Genomic DNA, 24,910 nt, shown 5'->3' with positions numbered 1-24,910 from the left:
TACAAAGTACCTATGGAAACCCTGCACCCTTTTGAAAAACTGCCCCGTACAATTCCTCAAGGATGCAGTCGCTTCTGGACCAGTTCATGTTTGTTTCTCATTACGCTTGAATCCTTGTTTAGATCATTTTAATTTTATGCTCCTACAGAAATTTACAGCACCTGTTTGCGCCCTTTGTTTGACCTGACAATACCCCTCTACAGAACAGTTGTAATCGAACTGAAGAAGATAAGGGGAAAGGTAGATATCTTGTAATTAACGGGAGGCAGTTGTGATTTAGAGAGAGAATTGATCGGCTCTGGAGGGTTTCAATTTCAGCATGAGAGGGGGAGAAGTTATCAGGAGCACGACACAGCTGATAGGCAGTATTCCAGACTTACTGAGAAACTCGCTGCATTTTCTCTCTATACTGCTAATCGTGTCTGTAAAGTATTATGTGACATAGACAGGGCTAGAGAGGGAAACCTAGGAGGCAGCTCAATAAACCTGGAGCTCACTGACTGACCAAGACACAGACAACACAAGACAAAGGAGAAGGTTCTGGTTAAACTTAACAAGGCGCTGATTGTAGAAAAGCAGAAGCAGGTGAGTTTTTAGGTTGATTTAAGCAGGGCCGCCGAGAGGGGAGGGTAAGATTTCCCCAGGCCCGGCCTCCAAGGGGGCCCGGCGCCGGGGTCTGTCTCTCTCCTGCTCCTGACGGGACCCAGGTGACTGCGTCCCGACAAGAGCAGCAAGGAGAAATCTTCAGCACTGGGCACCCCTTAGAGGCTGGGGAGGAGCAGACATAGGGCTTCGGGGCCTCTGGTTTAGCTGGCGGGGATCCCCAGCACTGTTCTCCGCCGCGTTCCCTGCCCTGCGGTTGCTTTTCCCCTCACCTCACGCATGCTCGGTTTTGATGAAATTGAGCACGCGCAACGTGAGGGGAAAAGCAGACGCAGGGCAGGGAACACGGGGGAGAACAGTGCTGGAGGAAGTCTTCTGCTGGTGGGGCTTGGGGAACCTCGCCAGCCAAGGTATGTGGAGTTGCAGCAGGAGACAGGGAGGTGGAGCAAAATGTGTCCCCCTACTTTGGACTCCAACCCCTCCCAATTTTTTTAAAGCTGGATATGCTGCGGTCCTGGGGGGACGGCAGTGGCAGTCCAGAGGGGGCCCGGCAGTAGCGGCTGTGCCTCAGACCCAGCTCAGTCTCTCGGTGGCCCTGGATTTAAGTGAGAAAGAGACAAATTCATCTCAGTAAAGCTGTAAGAAACCAGGCTCTGTGTTTCTAAAAATCTGTATAAGACTTGTAGGAAAGAGGGAGGTAGTGTACAGTAAAGAAGCAAACAAGAGTCCACGCTCCACACACAGAAAGCAGGCAAATACAACAGTGGAGGCGACGAAAGTGGCTGGAGATATTTATTTATTTGTTACATTTGTACCCCACATTTTCCCACCTATTTGCAGGCTCAATGTGGCTTACATAGTACTGGAGAGGCGTTTAATGACAATTCCTCAATCTGACTCGACACAGCCGTGTTTCTGCAATAGGGCCTGCATCAGGAGTCAGCAATTCTCACGAGGAGAAAATAGGTTTAGGATTTGAAAAAAACTCTATCAACTGAGCCATCAATCTTCCAAAAACTGGAATTCTTGTATTAGGCCTCCAAGAACACTGGAGAAGCAGCATGAAGGGACCATGGTTAAACACTTCCATGTTAAATTCTGGCTTCCTCTTGGTTAATGATGGGGGATTGTACGTCAGTATGAGTATGGTCTTCTAAGAAGCAAAGTTGGATATGGCCTATTTGAGTTTGTCAACGTTATCTCTCTGTAACATACTTTGAGTATGTAGGGGATGTGTATGGAGCGCAGTAGAAGAAAAAGGAATAAGTCATCAGATAAAAGGTGTTAGAAGAGGGAGCTGGTGTTTGGTTCCCAGCAGGAACTCCTGCGTGCATTGACCCAAAGTACATGAATCTCAACTGGACAGACTAGAGGGGCTATGTCGCAGTTCAACGTAAGTGAGCACACAGACATTTGACAAAGTCTAGGACACTGTAGTAGACGGTTTTGCGAACCTGAGCTAGTAGTGAAAAAGGCCAAGCCCAATAGCAGGCAAACAAGGTCTGGAACAAATCAAGGATCTAGGCAAGCTGTGAGCAAGCAAAGTCATGAACAGTCAGGCAGGAACACGGAAATCAACAGGACACCAGGAAACCTGTTTCTGAGGCACTGGTTGAGAGTAGGAAACTTCCTTAAATACTTAGGTAGGATGTGAAGTCATCAATCAGCGCCACATTGCAGGGCTATAAAAAGAAGTGCCCAGTTCCAGGAAGCAGAAAGATTCCTCAGACATGGGTGAGGGGGGCTGCTGGATCATAGGAGACTTCAGGAAACAGGCGAGGGGCGTGACAGGCCACTTTAATTTTTAACTGTGATTTTTCTTCACTCAACGTGTAATTAAACTCTGGAATTCATTGCCAGAGAATGTGGTAAAGGCGGTTAGCTTAGCGGAGTTTTAAAAAATGTTTGGACGGCTTCCTAAAGGAAAACTCCATAGACCGTTATTAAATGAACTTGGGGAAAATCCACTATTTCTGGGATAAGCAGTTTAAAATGTTTTGCACGTTTTTGGGATCTTGCCGGGTATTTGTGACCTGGATCAGCCACTGTTGGAAACAGGATGCTGGGCTCGATGGACCTTTGGTCTTTCCCAGTATGGCAATACTTATGTACTTCTGGAAGCTGAAGTCATTATGCTTAACTACAGCTAGATGCACTAAATGTTCAGTGGGTTTCATATTTTTTGGGTTGAGGAAGACAGCTAGCTCCCAAGATGAGTAACTGAGCAACTTCATCAACAACAGATCTTGCAAAGTGATGGCTTCAGCCTTCCATCTTCTTTCATTAGCAGAGAGCGAATGTTTTAGCATTTCTTTTTCTATACAGCATTGGGTCACAGTCTCAGCACATTTTCGTAAGTCTTACCACAGCTTAAATCAATTCTTTTTCTATTATGTTGCAGTTTTTCTTGAGCCTCTGTCCAGTTTTAACAGTAGATGCATCCTTTAGTTGGAAGGCCAGCTCCCTGCCAAGAGCATAAAGTGTAAAGTTTGGTGTGCACTAAAATTCATGTCCGCAGAACATGAGAAATTGCAGTGACAATAGACGGGAACTGAAGAGCTGTAACAAAGTTTCATTGTAGGCTTGCCATGGAATACCCAGCTTCAATGATCAAAAGCTATTGTTCATTATTGATACACTGACTTCTGGAAGCCTGATTCATCGCATCATGTGATACCAGCCAGCACCCTCATTTGTCAATTTATACCTACTGGCTCTTGCTGGAGTCTATTTTTGCAAACACAAGACAATAGCTCTGAAGAGAACAGCCTTTGTTCCCATCACATTCAAGATTGTCCAAGACACAGAACTATGATGTGTATTTTGGATCCATCTTGAAGTGTTCAATTACATTCTCTCTCTCTTTAAGGTTACAGTTATTATTCATTCTCATTAACATAATATTTTTCTGTCTCCCTTGAAACAATTTGACATATTTACAACTTCTAAAAAAAATACATAAAGGTAAGGGCAAAATATTGATATTTGAGGAATCTAGCTAATGTGGCTACTTCAAATATTTGTGGCCATATGAAACGCACCAGTGAAACAGAGCACGGTTACAGAGCATTTTACCTCCAGATCACCGATTCAAATCTGGATCAAGCAGCAATGCTGGAGGTGACTCCTGGAGACCTTTGGGAGCCCCTTATTTTCTGGGGGTAAAAATGCCTCACATGTGAAGTAATGCTAAAGGAAGGCCCTTGATAAGGCACCAGAAGTTTATGACTGGCTCAAATCAGTAGAGTCCGAATGTCATCCTTATCTGAAAACTATTTGGTGGTCTATATATAATGAGTTGATCGTATCCCGGATGCCAGTGGATAGGTTCCATGCCACAAATAAACAGTTGGCACCAAAACACGGCACAGGCATGGAGCAAAATTACCATCTCAACCTTCGAGAAAAGCTGCATTGGCTCCCAATCAAAGAACAGATCATCTTCAAAATCTGTACTCTGGTCCACAAAATTATATATGGCGTAGTCCCAGGATACATGATAGACCTTATAGATCTACCATTAAGAAACAGTATCGGATCATCACGATCCTACCTAAACCTACACTACCCAAATTGCAAAGGACTTAAATACAAAACAACCATATGCATCCGGCTTCTCCTACATAAGCGCACAACTATGGAATGGACTCCCAAAAGCAATGAAAACAATCCATGACCACCTGAACCAGGAAATCACTAAAAACCAACCTCTTCAAAAAGGCCTACCTCAATGATCCAACGTAAACCCCTTCATCCAGCAACACAGCATGACCAATGATCATACTGGACAATATACAAACTTTATTCTTTCGATCCTTACAACTACCTTATTCAATCACTATATAACCTTGTATTTGTTATCAACCGACTTGGCGAATGCCTTTGACGGTACTATGTAAGCCACATTGAGCCTGCAAATAGGTGGGGAAATGTGGGGTACAAATGTAACAAATAAATAAATGAAAGTGGACTCTCCAGACAAAGCCAGAGATGTGTTCAATGGGCTACATGGGAAAGTTTGCTTGTCACTGTGCCTATTTACAGATGACGCATATAGGAAAGAGGAAGCCAAACTATAGCTACGTGATGCAAGAGTCACTGCCCAGGAAAGGGATCTAGGTGTCATCATTGATCATACGTTGAAATCCTCTGCTTAGTGTGCAGTGGCGGCTAAGAAAGCAAATAGAATGTTAAGGAATTATTAGGAAAGGAATGGAAAACAAAAATGAGGATGTTGTAATGCCTTCGTATTGCTCCATGGTGCGATTGCATCTTGAATACAGTGTGCAATTCGGTTCACTGCATCCGATGCAGATTGGAAAAATTTTTTTCAGTTTCTTTTGGCTGGCAGTTGCAGCTCGACGAGAACTACAGCTGGGATATGAGTCTGTGAGCCTTCATTCATAATCATCTGGGGATTTTTCCTCTAATATTTAGACCCTTCCTACTTCACGTTGCCCAATCAGTGGAGTGACACTCCTAGGCCACGGGCCATGTACCAGGGCTCATTCTTGGTCCCCTATCCGACCATTAGGTGGCATCACTGCATAAACTTCAGGCGATCATTAAAGACCTATCTGTTTTGCAAGGCCTATCCTACTGGCCCTACTTAAATGCCTCAACTCTGCAATGCATTAATACCTTACGTCGCATTGGACATTAAATATTCCTTTTTTTTCTTGTCCCTTTTTGTACCCGTTTACTCTAACTTTACCTGACCCTTATTTTAAACTGTGTTTGTTTAACATCTACCGGACTTGGCGATCGCCTTTACGGTATAATGTAAGCCACATTGAGCCTGCTAATGGTTGGGGAAATGTGGGATACAAATGTTACAAATGAATAAATAATGAGTAGTGAAGGCTGCCTTCTTAGCATCCCCAGCCAATCATATAGCAGAAGACCTGACTAAGGATTCAAACCCTGGGTTTTTGCACCCAGCTTTTGATTTTGGGCTTTTGAAAAATGAAAAACGGATTGCAGATCTTCAGATATTACAGACCTTTCCCCTGCAACATTTTTCAAATCAGCTGCAGATTTTCTAAACCCATGTGGAATTTTCTTCCAAATCAGCAGGTCAAAATTAAACAGATTTCCCCAACCGATCTGGAGGAAAATTCCAAACTTTGCTGTTACTCCCAAGAGGGCTGAAATCCTGCTTGTTTCAACTCTGATCTTGAGTTTCTGACGCATCTCTATATGTGGTACCTGAAACGTACCACAGCTGCACAAGCTATATTTTAATACAAATCAGTCACATTTACCACACAACATCCCATTTTCACTTTTACAAGTCTCGGGACTTTTCCTTTTAAAGCAGAAGTTCAAAAAGGCAAAGAGAATGTGTTTCGGCAAAGAACAATATCACTCTTAGACCAAAACAACGTTCTACTTTTCAAGAGACAAACCCAAGTGATCAGCTACGTTCAGCTGACCGTAACCCTTACCTTCAGCAGAAAGACCTTGGACGTTCACACCCCTGGCCGCAAGAAAGCTGAGACAGACATCCACATTCTCAATCTGTAACAGAGTGTGAAACAAGTTGCAATGTAAAATCAATTTTACAAAACGTGCCGGAGCGAAAATGTATCCATGAAAAAATACAGGCAAAGAATACTGGGCATTCATCACATTCTGCAGCCCTAACTAAAGTTTAAGGAGAATAATTGCTGCTAATTAGGGAATGACCATAAAGCTTTCATTGTCCACTTGGGTACTTGTAAAACAATTCATAGAGGCCTGATGCCGCGCACACGCCATGGAGGAAGATAAGTGAACCACCTACTTAACATAAAATGAGTCTAAGCAGTGAAAGAATCCTCAGAGGTCACCAGAAAGAGACAAAGAGAAAGAGAGAATGTCTGTTTGCCTGTCTGTCTCTCTTTCTGTCTCAAGGTGAGGTGCAACTAAATTCACCGAACATGCCCAAAGTATAATTTTTTTTTCTTTTGTTACATTTGTAATCCGCGCTTTCCCACTCATGGCAGGCTCAATGCGGCTTACATGGGGCAATGGAGGGTTAAGTGACTTGCCCAGAGTCACAAGGAGCTGCCTGTGCCGGGAATCAAACTCAGTTCCTCAGTTCCCCAGGACCAAAGTCCACCGCCCTAACCACTAGGCCACTCCTCCACTGTTGCTACTATTTGAGATTCTATATGGAATGTTGCTATTCCACTAGCAACATTCCATGTAGAAGTCGGCCCTTGCAGATCACCAATGTGGCTGCGCAGGCTTCTGCTTCTGTGAGTCTGATATCCTGCACGTACATGCAGGACGTCAGACTCACAGAAACAGAAGCCTGCGCAGCCTTCTACATGGAATGTTGCTAGTGGAATAGCAACATTCCATGTAGAATGTCCAATAGTAGCAACATTCCATGTAGAATCTCCAATAGTATCTATTTTATTTTTGTTACATTTATACCCCGCACTTTCCCACTCATGGCAGGCTCAATGTGGCTTACACGGGGCAATGGAGGGTTAAGTGACTTGCCCAGAGTCACAAGGAGCTGCCTGTGCCTGAAGTGGGAATCGAACTCAGTTCCTCCGGACCAAAGTCCACCACCCTAACCACTAGGCCAATGGAAATTGCTTTTATTTTCTTAACATCTTACAATAGGTAATCCAAAATGTGACTCTTCTAGATCAGTACCATAGGGGCAAAGGGGTGGGTGGTAGAGACTGACACGGGGACAAGGTTTGCTCCCGTCCCCGTGGGTTCTATCTCCACCCCCCGCCCCATCCCCACAGGCCCTGCCTCCGTCCCCGCAGGCTCTGTCCCCATCCCCGCTCCGTCCCCATGGGCCCTGTCCTCATCTGCAGAAGCCTCGAACAATTATGATTTTAGATTTAAATCTTTTTCTTAAAGTATAAAAAGGAACAATATGCTGTGCAACAATTGTTTATAAATTGCAAACAGAAAGCAACGAGAACAGCTATAACAACCCTCATCACCACCACCCTCTACCCTTCCAACCCCAACAACAGCTAATTTCTACTACCCCAAGGAATCCTAATCCACCCTGTTAAAATGCTAGGGGTAGAAAATACAACCAATTCTCTATGCCCTAGAGGCAGGGGTGTGCTGGTAAATTTTTAACAACAGGCTCTTTCTCCGGACGTAGCCAGCTCTGCAGTTGGAAGGGCCAGGGGTAGCCGGGGGGGGGGGGGGAGCAACACTTGCCTCTCTCTCCTCCCTCTCTTCGTGCGGGCACGCTAGGCATACCTTTGCTGGCAGCCAATAAATGGACTGCCACCACTCCCAACGTCTTGCTCTGAGCAGCATGCTGGAACTTCTCTCACATGCTCGAGAAGTCCCAGCCTGCTTGGCTGGCAGGGCTCAGCATCCCCACCAGTAAAGTAAAAGAGAATTCAGCAGGGGGCCCAAGCCCACATTTTGGGAGCCAGTTGTTAAAGTAGCAATGGAGGGCCCTACTTTAACAACCGGCTCCCAAAATTCTTAACAACTGGCTCTTGCGAGCCTGTGAGAGCCTGCTCCAGCACACCACTGCCTAGAGGGGAGAAATATGCCCTATGAAGCACTGTTATGATTTTTTAATCTGTGGATGAATAAGAAGCCATAAACAATCTCAGGATTGAGTCTAGCTATCCTGTTTTCCACAGTCCCTCCTGCAATAGAAGATGTCTTCTTAGAAGATGTGCTGGAAGCAGGATGTACAGGATCCCCCATGCAAACTTTTGCTAGTTGTGGCCAGCACTGTTTGCTTGTTTTTCCAAAAAATCAAAATATCATTGTCTGCATCACTCAAACATAAACAGTCCAGTTCATTAACAGACTTCAACCTAGAAAATGACACAGGGACAAAGTTTGTCCCCATCCTTGTGGGCTCTGTCCCCATCCCCGTCCTGTCCCCACCCCGTCCCTACAAGCTCTGTCCCTGTCCCCATCCCCATGTCATTCTCTAGTGTGTGGGCAAAAAGTGTTCCTTTTGTTTCATTTCGTGGTTTTGATGCTTGCTTTCTTTACAAAAAAATTTAGATTTCAGGTTTAAATGTCAACAGTGTGCACTATTTTTTAAATAGTGATTCATATTTCACAACAGCGCTCGGTACTGAAGAATAGCGCACTCATTAAGAAAGAAGTATACGTGATTGACAACACAGGGGGGAAAAAAAACCTAAAATGTAGGGGTTGTCCTATCATTTCATTTTCCTGACATTTTCTAGTTAATTTCAAACAAATGCGCGTTTCTATAGTTGTGTTGCCAAGCCAACACTTGACCCTAGTTCCTGGTCCCAGGCGCCCAGTGATATTGGGGCTCAAATGCCCTGGGTGGAGGCTACGGGGAATGTCTGAGCGATTTACGGATAAACTCAAACAAGATGTGTTCTAGGCAGTGGGATTGATGGACATTTCAAGTTTCTCCCGGATCTGCTGCGGAAAATCTGTTATATTCTCCCAACCCAGCAGAGCTGGCTTAACAAATACACACACTTGGCGGTGGGTTGGACGGCAGCTTCTCAGAGATGGCAAAGGGGCAATCAAAACAAAAAAATAGGCCCCGCAACTACCACAAACTCAAAACCATCAGTGCCAGCAGGGAGAGTAGACAATTTTCAAAGAGTGCTGTGGTCAATTTAACATAGTAACATAGTAGATGATGGCAGAAAAAGGCGTGTACGGTCCATCCAGTCTGCCCAACTACTACTACTACTTATCCTTTCTATAGTGCTAAAAGGCATACGCAGCGCTGTACACCATACATGAAGAGACAGTCCCTGCTCAAAGAGCTTACAATCTAAATAGGACAGAGAAACAGACAGAACAAGCAAGAGGCAAGGAAATTAAAGAGGTGGGGATAAAAGGTACAGGGCAAGTGAGTAGTGGTTAGAAGACAAAAGCAGCGTCAAAGAGGTGGGGTTTTAGCCTGGATTTGAAAACAGTCAAAGACGGGGCTAGACGTACAGGCTCGGGAAGTCTATTCCAGGCTTGGGAAGCAGCGAGATAAAAGGAACGGAGTCTGGAATTAGCAGTAGAGGAGAAGGGGACAGACAAGAGAGATTTATCCACGGAACGGAGTACCCGAGGGGGGGGCGTAGGGAGAGACAAGACTGGAGAAGTACTGGGGAGCAGTAGAGCGAATGCACTTGTAGGTCAGTAATAGAACTTTGAATTGAATGCGGAAATGGAAATGGATAGGGAGCCAGTGAAGTGGCTTGAGGAGAGGGCTAATGTGAGCATAGTGATTCTGGCGAAAAATGATAAACTCATATGTGCTACTTTATGTGTATACCTGACCTTGATTTCCATCTGCCATTTTCAGGGCACAGACCGTAGAAGTCTGCCCAGCACTAGTCCCGCCTCCCAACCACTAGCACCGCCTCCCACCACCGGCTCTGCCACCCAATCTCCACTAAGCTTCTGAGGATCCATTCCTTCTGAACAAGACTCATTTATGTTTATCCACGCATTTTTGAATTCTGTTACCGTTTTCATCTCCACCACCTCCCGCAGGAGGGCATTCCAAGTATCCACCACTCTCTCCGCGAAAAAATACTTCCTGACATTTTTCTTGAGTCTGCCCCCCTTCAATCTCATTTCATGTCCTGCGAGTAGTTACTAAGCTGTAGTAAAACATTACATTTTACTGCAGTGAAATTTACCGCAAGTCGCTAAGCTGTGGTACCTCAGTAACACCTGTTAGTAATTTTTGTGGCAGATTAAAGTTTGTGTCGCTGCACTTTCCTGGCCACAGCAAGACAGTGGGTCTAAAGTCAGGCTTACTCTCTGTTATAAGAAACCAGTGGTGCAGGAAAGGACCTTTCAGCCTTGATACCCCCCCCCCCCCCCCCCCGAATATCTAAAGTGGTTTTCCTAGTGGCTAGCAGGGTAGCAGATTCATTTCCCCAAACACTCCTGCCTTGATGCGACTTGAGTTCAAAATAGCATCACTTGACCCCTAGTGGTAGTCTTATGGTACTACCACTAGAAATTGAGCTGCCAAATAAGAGCAGGCAACTACCTCACAGATGGGTCAGAAGTAACCAAAGTTGCTCCTATCCACCCCTACTAGGCACTAGGGAAGCCCCTCAGTAAGTGCAAAAGTGCTGCATATCTCATTATATACAGTTCAAACTTCTCTTACTGGCCTTTAAATGCATCCATTCTGTAGCCCCCCATTACCTCTCCACTTCATCTCTCCCTACATTCCTCCCCGTGACCTCCGCTCGCTGGACAAATCTCTCTTGTCGTCCCCCTTCTCCTCCACTGCTAACTCCAGGCTTCGTTCCTTTTCTCTCGCGGCACCTCATGCCTGGAATAAACTTTCTGAGCCTGTACGTCTAGCTCCATCTCTACCTGTTTTCGAATCTATGCTGAAAACCCACCTTTTCACCACTGCTTTTGGCTCCTAGCCACTACTCAATTGCCCTCCCCTTGCTCCTTCTCACCCAGTACTTCCCTCACCCTTAATTGTCTTGTCTGTCTGTGTTATTTTAGATTGTAAGCTCTATTGAGCAGGGACTGCCTCTCTGTGTCAGGTGTTCAGAACTGCGTGCGTCTGGTAGCGCTATACAAATGCTAATAATAATAATTATTATTATTATAACTTTACCTGTGCTAAGAAAGCATCAATTCAAATAACTCATGATTTTTGCCATGTAATACATGTTACTCGGCAAATTCTGGCTCTTATTCAGTTCATCAGCTTTTAGAAACTGCCCTCATTCACAGTTATAAACAATTACAGCTACCTAGGAGTAATACTGTATTCACACAGGAGATGAAGGAGCAGTGTGGGTTTTATAGATATGTTACAGTTATAACCAAACTAATTCATCTCCTTTTGAACGATCACAGGGTAAATTAGATCTGGCTGCAGATTAAGAAACTGGAACATTCTGAACAGTATCTGTCCGCCTTATCCACTTCTGGCAGTTTCCTGACACTACATAAATCTCACCACATTAAAGTAAATAACCTAGTCTTGCTTAGCGTGGTGAGGAAGGCTGTCTCTCTTCTAAACTCCCCTCAAAACTAGACACAATGATGAGTATTAAACACTGGCAAAAATATTGTGTGTAGGATATCGTTTTATTGCTCGTTAAACCTAAAAACACAGATTAAAACGTCGCATACCGTATCCAGAAGGGAGGGGAAAAAAAAGGAAAGTTCTGTCTCCGTTCAAGTCATTTTTAATGAGACGGCAGGCGCTGTAATGTCTCAAACGTTAAAATCTGTTCTTCCTCAAGAACAAGCCCTGGAGACAATTATTCCTCTTTTTCAGCTTGGAAAGGAATCCTTTCAGCATTGTTTATTCTAGATGATCAGCTCTTAACTAATTAAAATGTATCTAGCTTTGACACTTCCTTGTTGCATCAGGAAGGCGGTAGAACGAGAGGACATGAAATGAGATTGAAGGGGGGGCAGACTCAGGAAAGATGTAAGGAAGTATTTTTTCACAGAGAGGGTAGGGTGGTGGATGCTTGGAGAATTCCTTTATTAAATCAAACAGAAAAAAACAATATTCAAGACATTGCATCATGCCGTTGTAAAACCAGCCCCACTACACTTTTATACAAAAAATACAAAACCGACAAACCCGTTGCCCCCCCAAATCCCCCCCACACCATACATTCAAATCAACTTCAAGCATACATGCTTCCACCAAACCCCAAAATTATTTACCCCCCCCTCCACCGTTTCCCAGCGTGCCAATTCACGTCCTACACCTATGCAGACTGGGTGTACGGGAGACAGCAGGGGACGGGGCGGCTGGAGCCAGGTACCGCCTTCCTCATATCAGTTATTATCAGGTACTGCCTGTGGGTGGCCCAATGCGGGGTGTCTATGCGCCAGGAGTGCAGGTCTGTTGAGCAGGTTTCCTGGGACGTTGTCCGAGCCGTCCAGGAATTGGCATGCTGGGAAACGGTGGATGCTTGGATTGCCCTCCCGCGGGAGGTGGTGGAGATGAAAACGGTAACGGAATTCAAACATGCGTGGGATATGCATAAAGGAATCCTGTGCAGAAGGAATGGATCCTCAGAAGCTTAGCCGAAATTGGGTGGCGGAGCAGGTGGGGGGAAGAGGGGTTGGATGGTTGGGAGGCGAGGATAGTGGAGGGCAGACTTATACGGTCTGTGCCAGAGCCGGTGATGGGAGGCGGGACTGGTGGTTGGGAGGCGGGAAATACTGCTGGGCAGACTTGTACGGTCTGTGCCCTGAATAAGGCAGGTACAAATCAAGGTAAGGTATACACATATAAGTTTGTCTTGTTGGGCAGACTGGATGGACCGTGCAGGTCTTTTGCTGCCGTCATCTACTATGTTACTTCCTTGTTGCATCACAAACTTGGGCTCAAGGCAGTGGGTTCCCAAACCAGGACCTGGAGGCACCCCAGCCAATCAGGTTTTCAGGATATCCACAATGAATATTCATGAAAGAGATTTCCATGCAGTGATGGCAGTGCATGCACATCACTGCATAAATCCGCAAACGAACCTTTTCCGGAGATGGGAAGGCGGTAGAACGAGAGGACATGAAATGAGATTGAAGGGGGGGGGGGCAGACTCAGGAAAAATGTCAGGAAGTATTTTTTCACGGAGAGAGTGGTGGATAATTGGAATGCCCTCCCACGGGAGGTGGTGGAGATGAAAACGGTAACGGAATTCAAACATGCGTGGGATAAACATAAAGGAATCCCCTCAGGAGCTTAGCCGAGATTGGGTGGCAGAGCCGGTAGGGGACGGCGAGGCTGGTGGTTGGGAAGCGGGGCTAGTGCTGGGCAGACTTATACGGTCTGTGCCCTGACAATGGTAGACACAACTCAAGGTAAGGTATACACAAAAAGTTTATCTTGTTGGGCAGACTAGATGGACCGTGCAGGTCTTTTTCTGCCGTTATCTACTATGTTACATCTCTCTCATGAATATTCATGGTGGATATCCTGAAAACTTGACTGGCTGGGGTGTCTCAGGACCAGGTTTGGGAACCACTGGGCTAAAGGCATGGAAGCCATGGCAATAAAGAAGTGATTCGAGTTAATGGCTTGATGGACAGGCACAGAGGTACAAAAGCTCCTTCCTACCTTAGTCCAGTGCCACAGAGTGACAAAGCTGGGCCAGGGGCAATGTTAAGGGGCCCACCACCACACACCCATCCCCGGTCTTCTACTTGCCTGGAGTCACTGAATAGCAGGCAGCAGCAATCAAGAGAGACCGTTCTGCTGGCCATGGGTCCTTCTTCCTGTTGCGTCCCGCCTTCTGTGAAGTAACTTCCTGTTTCCACATAAGAGGATGAAGCAGGAAGAAAGAACATGGGCCGGTAAGGACTCCCGCACTAATCCGTTAGCATGGAGTAATGTTCCAATGCTACCCGATTAGTGCAGGCATGCCTACTCTCCGCCCGCCCATGGGCATGCCTCCCACACTGGAAAATAAAAAACTATTTTCAAGTGTGGGATTGGAGCACGCTGAGCAAGAAACTTTCGCGGGACCCCTCAGTGCGTCCCGCAATGCTGCCCTTTTAGCACAGTAGGTCTGTTAGGCCTACCACGCCTTAGTAAAAGGCCCCCACAGGTTTTCCCCTTAGGCTCTGTACCAATTCTCATAACAAATGCATGCACGTACTTTCATTTTGAAACTCGCTGCATACACAGAGGTTCTTGCAAAGATTTGAAAATGCAAATCTATATGCAGACTTTTCCACCCCTGGCGTAAATGTGCCCCAAAAAAGACAGGTGTTATGCGAGAACACATAGAGGAGCCAACTTTTCAAAAATGATTGAGGGGGGTGCAAAACCCAATGGAAATGACCCCTCTGTGTACGTAATCAAGGGAGTTTGCTCAATACTGGGGGAGGTCAAGCACCCAACAGAGCTGGCTCCTATACTTTTTGCCGCTCTCAGAGGTGCAGAAAAATTCAGATGACCGATTAACATCGTTAAAATGCTTTTGTACTTGAGTCTTCTAAAGTAACCGCACAAAATACACTGCGATACAGTATGTACCCTGTGTAATTAACAGGTGCTTTATTATATAAATCTCAACTAATATTTGAAATAAATTGTATTTCTGTATGATATCTATTGACATGCCACGCAAACGCCAAATCTGATACTTTCCCAAACCTACTTAGAAATCCTTTAAACTATTAATTCACTTCCGATGAAAATGTCATCTAGAGAAAGATAAACGCAAGATTTTGGTATCGTACCTTGTAAGCAGTATAGTATAACCTGGATAAACTCAAAAATGGTCCAGCTCTGCACACAAGCCTTCTTTCATATGTGGTTAAAATGTCTTAGACATGGGAGCATGTGCCAAAAGTCTAGCTGTCTGTTCTTCATGCAAAACAAATTATACCAAAATGAAGCCGAAAATAAACATCGAAATCATAAGATCCTCACAGAAGGATCAAACATCTTTCAAGAGGCTGAGGAGAGATGAATAATTCAACCTCTTAGTAGGTTTCATGAAATGATTCTACTGGGGTAGGATGACGTACTTAGCAAAGAAAAGCTCGTACGCACGAAAACTTGTTAAGCCGGCTTGCTAAAATAAACACAGGAGTCACTTTCAATAATGTTAACATTAACTCACGTTTGTCCGTTATGTCTACGACAGAGCTTAGGACCACAATGAACTGGGTCACTTCAACAAGTTAACTGGTGTTTCCCATTTCCACCTTCTGCTACCATCATCCAGCAAACTGTATGACCTTCTATTGTCGCTACCACCTTTCCACATCCCTCCCCCCTCAAGAGAGACCTAGAAGATGTAAATAAAATTAAAGCTGGACATGTCGAACTGGTAATGGCTTGGGATGCCTTGAAATTTTACAGCAAGTGAGCTGGTTTAAAGGAACAATGCAACCGTTCCTCCAAGCTGATCTCATTCTATGACAACTGTCTTCATATGACTCATCCATACGGCTCTCCATGAACAGCCACACTGGCAACTCTGGAAAGTGCCAGAATGGAGCTGGATAAACAAACATTTTCAGATACAGCCACGATTTGGCCAAATTTTACTCCCTGCATGCCTACTATTACCTCTCTACCCTTATCTCCCCTTACGTTCCCGCCCGAAACCTCCGCTCACAGGACAAATTCCTCCTCTCAGTACCCTTCTCCACCACCGCCAACTCCAGGCTCCACCCATTCTGCCTCGCCTCACCCTATGCTTGGAATAAACTTCCTGAGCCCCTACGACAGGCCCCCTCCCTACCCAACTTCAAATCCTTACTCAGAGCCCACCTCTTCAATGTTGCTTTCGGCACCTAACCTCTATACCTTCAGGAAATCTAGACTGCCCCAATTTGATGACTCCTACTTGACTAACTGTACATTTGTCCTTTAGACTGTAAGCTCTTTGAGCAGGGACTGTCCTTCTATGTTGAATTGTACAGCGCTGCGTAACCCTAGTAGCGCTTTAGAAATGTTAAATAGTAGTAGTAGTAGTAGTACTATGGTTACACATATGAACTGAAGAATTTCCACTCCACGCTGGCAGTACTCAAATGCAGTGCTAGAGATCCCCAAACAGTTTTGGGGATATGTACAATGAATATTAAGAAATTATGTATTTGCATGCATTTAGGGGCCCTTTATCACCCAGTGGTAGGGCTTCCGCTGGATTTACGAGCAGCAAATCGGCCCTACCGCTGGGCTCGCCTAGGAGCCTGCTGGTAATTCTTGATCTGCCACGTGTCATTTCCGGCGCTAGAAAATATCCTTCTTCCCTAGTTAGTGTGTGTGAGAATGTGAGTTACGTGAAGGGGCATAATCGAACGTCGCCAGCGAAATAGATCGCCGGCGATCTATTTTGGCGGTGGCGCAACAGCTGGCCGGAACCGTAATTTCGAAAAAGATGTCTGGCCATCTTTTTTTTTTTTCGATAATACGGTTTAGCCCGGCCAAATGCCAGAGTTCGCTGGGTTTGTGATGGCCGGTTTTGTTTTTCAGCGACAATGGAAAAAAATGCCGGCGATCTCAAACCCGGCGAAATCCAAGGCATTTGGTCGCGGGAGGAGCCAGCATTTGTAGTGCACTGGACCCCCTGACATGCCAAGGCAGCAACCGGGCACCCAAGGAGGCACTTCTAAATATGTTTAAAAAATATACAAATACCTCCTAGGTGCATAGCTCCCTTACCTTGGGTGCTGAGCCCCCCCAAATCCCCCCCAAAACCCACAACTTTACACCACTACCATAGTCCTTATGGGTGAAGGACATTTGAGGCTGGCATACAGGCTGGCAAAAAAGGTTTTTATTTTTATTTTTTTAGTGTGGGAGGGGGTTGGTGACCACTGGGGGAGTATGGGGAGGTCATTCCCCATTTCCTCCGGTGGTCATCTGGTGAGTTGGGGCACCTTTTTGAGGCTTGGTCGTGAAAATAAAAGGACCAAGTAAACCCGGCGAAATACTGATGAACGCCACGTTTTTTTTTCCATTATCCGTGAAAGTTGGCCATCTGGTAGCCACGCCCATGCTCGCCCATGTCCCACCTTCGCTAGGCCACCGACATGCCCCCTTGAACTTTCATCGGCTCGGCGACGTGAAAGCGGCGACGCTGTCAAAAAAGCAGCTTTCGATTATACGGATTTCGCCGCTTTTGACAGGTCGCCGGCCATCTCCCGATTTATCAAAACTAATTATGGTGCTAAATCCCTGCATCAAATACAGAAGAAAAAAAAAAACCTTGCAGAGATAATGGCACTCAGAAGAGATCAAAGGTGACTCAAAAAAAAACCCAATGATGCTCTGTTGCGTCGCTGTCGTTGTGTAATAAACTTTCAAGACCTACACAGCATCGTTGTTTTTTTGAGTCACCTTCGCCGCCTTCTGAGTGGTAAATCCCTACATTGCATGTTTTCTTAGCTGTATGAGTCATTTGAGTAATATGCGAACTGTATGGTGGTTCTGAAGAAATCATTGTCACATCATTAAGCCTTTGAAAATCTTTGTTGAGCAGTACAATGAAACTCCATGAAGAAAACCATCACTGGCTAATTAGAAAATTACATTTCATTTAATGAATTCAAACGATGCTACGCACAAAACTGAATGAATGCTGAAAATGATGGTTTTCATTCTAGGTAACACCTGTTGAGTGGGGGAGCTTAGCATTCATTTTCCTCTGGCTCTACAGCATGCTTCAATCTATCAAGTTTCCTGGGACTTTCATAGACTCATGCAAGAAATAGAGCGTCCCATAAATGCCTTGCAGATGTTTAAAATGCCTTCTAGACGTGTGAGACTAACAGATCAAAGGAATGAGAAAACTAGATTGAGATAGTTACTTTATAGACCAAGATACAACATGTGAACCTGAACGTTAAGTTTGACTGGACGTCTGCTTGTACAGTTGTTCACAAATTATCTTATTTGTTTTACAACAGTTACCCAATTTAAAACAATACCAATATGGATGTGAAGCGTCTGTTTAAGCTTTCCAAAATTAATAGGACTAGGGGGCATGCGATGAAGCTACAATGTAGTAAATTTAAAACGAATTGGAGAAAAATTTTCTTCGCTCATCGTGTAATTAAACTCTGGAATTCATTGCCAGAGAATGTGGTAAAGGCGGTTAGCTTAGCAGAGTTTAAAAAAAAGGTTTGGACAGCTTGCTAAAGGAAAAGTCCATAGACCGTTATTGAATGGACTTGGAGAAAATCCACTATTTCTGGGATAAGCAGTATAAAATGTTTTGTACTTTTTGGGATCTTGCCAGGTATATTGTGACCTGGATTGGCCACTGTTGGAAACAGGATGCTGGGCTTGATGGACCTTTGGTCTTTCCCAGTATGGCAATACTTATGTACTTATGGAAGAGAGATTATAAAGTCTTAGACCCACATTCATTACTGTTTAATCAGAGAAATCATCCTGTCTGAAAATACTCTCCTTAGCGTGTCCAAAAATATTCATGTGCTTCCATAATGAGGCCAAGCCTATAAATAGCGACTAAAGTTAGATGGGTAAATGTGTGCAGAAGCAAGGAGTAGGAAGGGTAGGCTGTTCTCAAAACCTGGAGGAGACGTCTGATGAAAATCAATTCTTTATTGCAAGAAAATCAGAAACGACTCAACACAGCTGTGTTTCGGCACTCCATGCGCCTTCCTCAGGAGTCCTGTAATGTATAGCTGATTGCATACAACGATGGTTTTATTTTAAAACAATATTTTCACAAAAAGTGTAAATCTCATCCGCTGTCGGACAAAAAAGTGCACCGGAGTGTGCATCCTTTTATGTAGGAAACTAGTGCACCTCCACCCCTCTGGCTGGTGTTCTTTTGATGCGTAAATGTGTGCCCAGTTATAGAATAAGGTCAGTTACGCATATAACATAGGGGCCCTTTTATGAAACGGCAGTAAACCCAACACAGGTTTACTGCTCACAATTCTGGAACTACTGCCGGGTTGCCCGGCGATAGTTCCCACCCCCAGTGCGTGCTATTTCCGGCACTACAAAAATATTTACTATTTCTGACACCGATGTTTACCCGGTGGTAATCGGGCAGTACCACGTGCTGCCCAGTTACCGCCGGGTTAGTCAGGAGCCCTTACCGCCACCTCTGTGGGTGGTGGTAAGTACCCCCCCCCCCCTTTGAAATGGCCATGCGGTAAGTGTCTCACTTACCACACAGCCCTTAAACAAAACAAAGCAGCCTTTTACTCGCTGCGGAAAAAAGGGGGCCTCAGCGTACGTCAAAAACACACACTGATGCTAGCGCAGGCCCCCTTTTACCGCAGCTTAGTAAAAGGGTCCCCTAATTAGCTAATTGGTGCTAAATTGGTACTTAATTGGAGACAACTACCAATAATTGGCATTAGCAAGCACAAGTTGCCACTAATTAGCAGGCTGTGCACAGAACTGGCCTACGTCCCTATTCTGAAAACACAGCGCCTAACTTCTCTTGCGTACAAAGGGGACGTTAACATGGGAGGGGGCTTCCGACTATTCCTGCGTGCACTTTATAGAATAGCTGCATTTGCGCATCTAACTTCTGATTTTAGGCGTCAGCATTTTCGCCAGGCATAGACAATGGTGTAAGTGGTCGCACCTAATGTTTGGCGCATAACCGCGAACATACGCTAGTATTCTACAATAGTTTTGGCGTGCAACTCAGCCATTATAGAATACCAGCTTAGCGCCCATTGTTTTGACACTTGACTTACCCTCCCCCGGATTACAAAGCCGTGCTAGTGCTGACGCAGCCCATTCACTTTGCACTCATGTATACACGCGTATATATATTTTTTTATTTATTGGTCATCTTTGCGATGCACTTAGATCTCTGCCCCCCGATTGTCATCCCCAACTCTGCTTGTCCCGGATGATACGTATTCATGTTTTAAAATATTTATTATTGTTTTAGCTCTGTTTGGTTTTTAGAGCATTTGTGACCCCTGAAACAGGCGGCTCTCTGCCGAAACCCAGCCCCGCGTTGGGGTCATTATTATTGCTGGTGCTTTGTCAATAAGAGAGTTTTGTACATTTGACTGCAGGAAGCGCTTTGGTCCACCTCCTACGTTATTCCTGGGACCTAACCTTGAGTTAGGGTCATATTTAGGATTTGATGAGCATTTGAACTGGAGGTTTATTAAATTGATTTTCCCATATGCCTAAGCACTGCAGATTTTTCTCTCATGATTAGATGTAAATAGGAGAGTTTTTCTCTGCAGTGTAAGGTAGGTGGTGGTAGCCGATGATGAATGTCAGTCAGTGGTGTCCTAATTTACATAAAGGTACCCTGGACGTATGAGGCTATATATTATTAAATGATAATATAGCAGTTCATTGTCTCATCTATATCCTGTTGATTTGGAGCAATTAGAGTGAGTTTAAGTTTCTGATATTGCATTGCTCTATGCAGTTTTGAATTGGTTACCTAACCTTGAGTGCCATTTATAGAATTACCCCTCAATGTGTCCACTTTTAGTGACATGGAAACAAGGCATTTAGAGCGGAGGAGGAAAAACAGCTGATATATTTGCCATTTTTTAAATGTGTGCTCCGTTACCCCTCTCCCCCTGCCGCCTCTACAAATAGTAAGGACACATGTTTGCAGGCTGTTTGACAGTTGCCCAAAATAGGGTCAGATTGACTGTATTGTAGGTTTGTGCATTTTTTTTATGAAGTCGCTTCTAGCCAAAGCTGCATTGTTTCGTTATTTTTCAGACTAAGCGTTGTAGCAGCCTTGTCCATTTTCTAACATATAGAAATATTAAGGAGAAGGTGGTTTGCAAGGGACGTGCCCTTCGCCTTTTTAGAAAGATGTATTTGCAGTCATAGAATAGGACCAGTGGATCGCAACTTCAAAGGCCAGCTGGTGTTGGGTTAAGTATTTACACCGTTTCCCCCACCCAGAGTGTGGAGAACCAGAAAGGAAGACAACTGAGCAGACTGGTTGTGCCAAGTGCTTTTTGTTGTCCTTGTTAGTGACAGAAGCAGGTGCTTGGCTCAGTATATGTCCACCTTATAGCCCCCCCGATTGGTTTCAGGAATGTATTTTCCTTAAGCACACTAACTTTAATGCGAGTGTTCCGTATCTCTCTGCTAACCTCTACAGTTTTCCCGTATATGCTCTTAATATTTTCTTTTGAATCCAATCACATTCTACATCTCTACTCTTGAATATCTACACAAGAGCAATTATTTTTTGATTTCATCATCGTGTGCACCAAACAGCTGTACTATAAGGGGCCCTTTTACTAAGCCGCGTAGGCGCCTACGCGCGTCAATTTTGAGTTACCGCCCGGCTACTGTGTGGCTCATGCGCTAATTTCATTTTTCACGCACGTCCGCTACGTGCGCCGGAAAATACTTTTATTTTCTGGTGTGCGGGTGGTAATCGGCATGTTACGCACGTAGACCGTTACCGCCCGGTTACTGCTTGAGACCTTACCGCTAGGTCAGTGGCTGGTGGTAATGTCTCAGACCCAAAATGGATGTGTGGCAATTTTCATTTTGCCACACGTCCATTTTTTGGCAAAAATTTTAAAAAGGCATTTTTTTTACAGGTGCGCTGAAAAATGATTCTGTGCGCCCACAAAACCCGCGCGTACACTACTGCAGGCCGTTTTTCAGCCCACCTTAGTAAAAGGACCCCTTAGTGTCCATATGCTCATGCTTCTGAGGACGCTTATCATTCATCAATAAAAATCTTCCAATTTTAAGACTGTCCGTCAAAGTTCATTAGCTTAAGTAGCTATTTTAGTCCAGTAGATTCCGTCTCTTTATTCCACCTTCTCTCTTCCTCTCTCATGAAGGTACTTTTCGCTGTACACCGCCTTGGGTAAGTTCTTCAAAAAGGTGTTAATTAAATCCTAATAAATAACATAAATAAAATACTGGGAAGACAGTGGGCTATCTTAAGGGAAATTGCATTTCCAATTATTCTGGTGTGATCTGTGTATTCATTACAGGCAAAAGAGCTGAATGCAGCTGGAATTAAGGACATTCATTGTAATTAAAGAGAAGATGTTACTGGATTGGGGGGGGGGGAGGGTGTCTTTTATTCCTTAACTCCTGGGAGGTCTCTGTTGCTGTAACCTCCAGATATTTCAGTTTCACTAGACTTTGGGTAATGAATTTTTGAGGTCGTTTTCTTGCCTGTTGTAGTAACTAGAAGCTGCAGTGACGGATTTGGGAGTTTGAAAGCCTGCCCGACGCAGAGTATACAAACATTGTTTTAATTACCTTCTCCTAGCCCAGGCAGACCGCAAGTTATTCTTTGAACTTAAGCCCTCCAACTGTTCAAAACAGTGTTTGTTCAGACTTAAGAACAGTTGAGGGTAATTTTGTCAAGAGGGAAGTTCCAAGGACTTCTCACATTCAGCCCTGTGTGATATCCAAGGCCTGCATCCATTTGCAAATTTAACGTTTTTTTTCTTGCATAAATGAGAAGGTACAAGCTGACTCACTGGTGAAATAAACGGGAAGATTTTTCTGTCTCTGGATGGATTGGTGGAAACAGTTTGGCAAAATGTGGTGATTTCCAGTGGTTTAGTACACTGGGACATCGCCGAGAAGTTCTGTAAAATGCAGAATTAAAATAGAAGGGAAGGAAAGAATTTTGGATTTAGCTCATGTGTTTTTCAGTAGTAGCTCAGTAGGTATTTTGCTGTCCCCAGATGGTTTACAACCTAAGGGGTCTTTTATTTACTAAGCTGTAGGATGTGCTAGCACCCTCTTACCACAGGTTAAAAAGGCCTACAACGGGAAATGTTCAGCCATCCTGCGGTAAGATTTGGATCTGGATATGCAATGCTAAAAATTATATTTACATTTTTTTTGGGGGGAGGGGTGTGTCTGGGGGCAGAGAGTGGTCACTTCTGTCAATCTTCATTACTGGGCACTAAGGGAGCCTCTTACAAAGGCGTGCTAGCTTTTTTTAGCATGTGCTATACGCTAAGACACCCATAGCAATATAATGGAGGAGTGGCCTAGTGGTTAGAGCACCGGTCTTGCAATCCAGAGGTGGCCGGTTCAAATCCCGCTGCTGCTCCTTGTGATCTTGGGCAAGTCACTTAACCCTCCATTGCCTCAGGTACAAAGTTAGATTGTGAGCCCTCTAGGGGCAGAGAAATATCCAGAGTACCTGAACATAACTCACCTTGAGCTACTACTGAAAGGTGTGAGCAAAATCTAAATAAATAAAGATTCCATTCAGAATCTCAAAGAACAACAACATTCCATGTAGAATCCTAAAGAGTGACAAGATTCCATGCAGAATCTCAAACAGTAGCAACATTCCATGTAGAACACTAAAGACTAACAAGCGGAGGAGTGGCCTAGTGGTTAGAGCACAGGTCTTGCAATCCAGAGGTGGCCGGTTCAAATCCCGCTGCTGCTCCTTGTGATCTTGGGCAAGTCACTTAACCCTCCATTCCCTTAGGTACAAACTTAGATTGTGAGCCCTCCTGGGACAGAGAAATATCCAGAATACCTGAATGTAACTCACCTTGTGCTACTACTGAAAAAGGTGTGAGCAAAATCAAAAAATAAATAAATACAAAAAATTTTAGCTTATATGCATAAACCTTTGCATCCATAGTGCAACAACATTAACACACATTGCCAACTCTTAAACCTGTAGTTCCCATGCACTAAAAGGTCACTTCTAATTCTCTCATCTCTTATTTGTCCTGTTTGTCTGTCCTAATTTAGATTGTAAGCTCTGTCGAGCAGGGACTGTCTCTTCATGTTCAAGTGTACAGCGCTGTGTACGTCTAGTAGCGCTATAGAAATGATAAGTAGTAGTAGCAGTCTTTGGGATTCTGGAATCTTGCTACTCTTTGGGATTCCGGAATCTTGCTACCCTTTGTCCTGATCCCTTTATTTGTCCTGTTTCTCTGTCCTAATTAGATTGTAAGCTCTGTCAAGCAGTGACCGTCTCTTCGTGTTCAAGTGTACAGTGCTGCGTACGTCTTGTAGCGCTATAGAAATGATAAATAGTAGTAGTAAAGTGAGCGTGCACAGTTCTCTTGCTGTAAACCTGTATAAAAGTAAGCCTAGCCCATGGAACTGATCAGAGGAGCCAGCTCTGTGGGCACCAGCGGGTGCTGAGCATATCCAACAGGCTCCTTCACTGTGTGCAGGGAGGAGTCATTTACATTGTGTTTGGCTATGGAACCTATCATCAGTGCTGAGGACAGAAACGAGAGAGCATCTGGACCCCAGGAGACAAGGTAAAAGAAGAGACTTCCAGGCAAGAAAGATCCAGACTAAGAGCACATACTTTGGATGTCTGCCAAGGAGGAGGAAGGGTAGCATCAGCGGGTATGTCCACCGGCCCGGCACATCCATTCATTGAAAGCCGTGGAGGGAAGTCTGCCAGCCCTGAGTCAGAATAGCACTGAAATCTGATCACCCCCTCAAAAGCACCCTGTCGTGTTGGGGCGGCAAGGGAATGTTGACAGTTGTTCATGCTAAAGCCTCAGAATATCTGCAGTTGCATTCCGAGGGTCTAAGCACAGTAATAAGAGCAATGGCTTTTGATGTGCGGCAGCACCATCCTGTGTCCCAGCCCCGAAGCTTGGGTGCCACCTTTTCACGATGATTGGGGATGCTATCGCACAGTAAAGAGAGGGAGCAAAGTACAAACAAAAGTCCAAAGAACAAAACAGAAAAGTACCAGGAGCCTTCAAAAACAGGAGAAACAACTTTTAATCATGCGTTCCTCTAAACGCATGATTAAAAGTTGTTTCTCCTGTTTTTGAAGGCTCCTGGTTGATATGTTCCTCTAAACGCATGATTAAAAGTTGTTTCTCCTGTTTTTGAAGGCTCCTGGTACTTTTCTGATTGGGGATGCTACACATATGAAGGAACTTGGCTCAATGTTGC

At 44.6% G+C, this 24,910-nt stretch overlaps 1 protein-coding gene across 6 annotated transcripts in view; it reads right to left on the bottom strand.

Annotated features, from left to right (window-relative positions):
• The window catches only part of NAV3 (neuron navigator 3), a 454,524-nt gene that overhangs the window by 193,364 nt on the left and 236,250 nt on the right, over window positions 1–24,910 (bottom strand). For all 6 annotated transcript variants that reach the window (XM_030214020.1, XM_030214022.1, XM_030214018.1 and 3 more), the window contains exon 4: window positions 6,051–6,123. In XM_030214020.1, coding sequence (XP_030069880.1) covers window positions 6,051–6,123 — 73 coding nt within the window. The remainder of the gene's footprint in view (window positions 1–6,050; window positions 6,124–24,910) is intronic.

This window comes from Microcaecilia unicolor, chromosome 9 (genome assembly GCF_901765095.1).
Source record: "Microcaecilia unicolor chromosome 9, aMicUni1.1, whole genome shotgun sequence".
Classification (NCBI taxonomy): Eukaryota; Metazoa; Chordata; class Amphibia; order Gymnophiona; family Siphonopidae; genus Microcaecilia; species Microcaecilia unicolor.
This window is presented reverse-complemented; position numbering and strand designations above follow the sequence as displayed.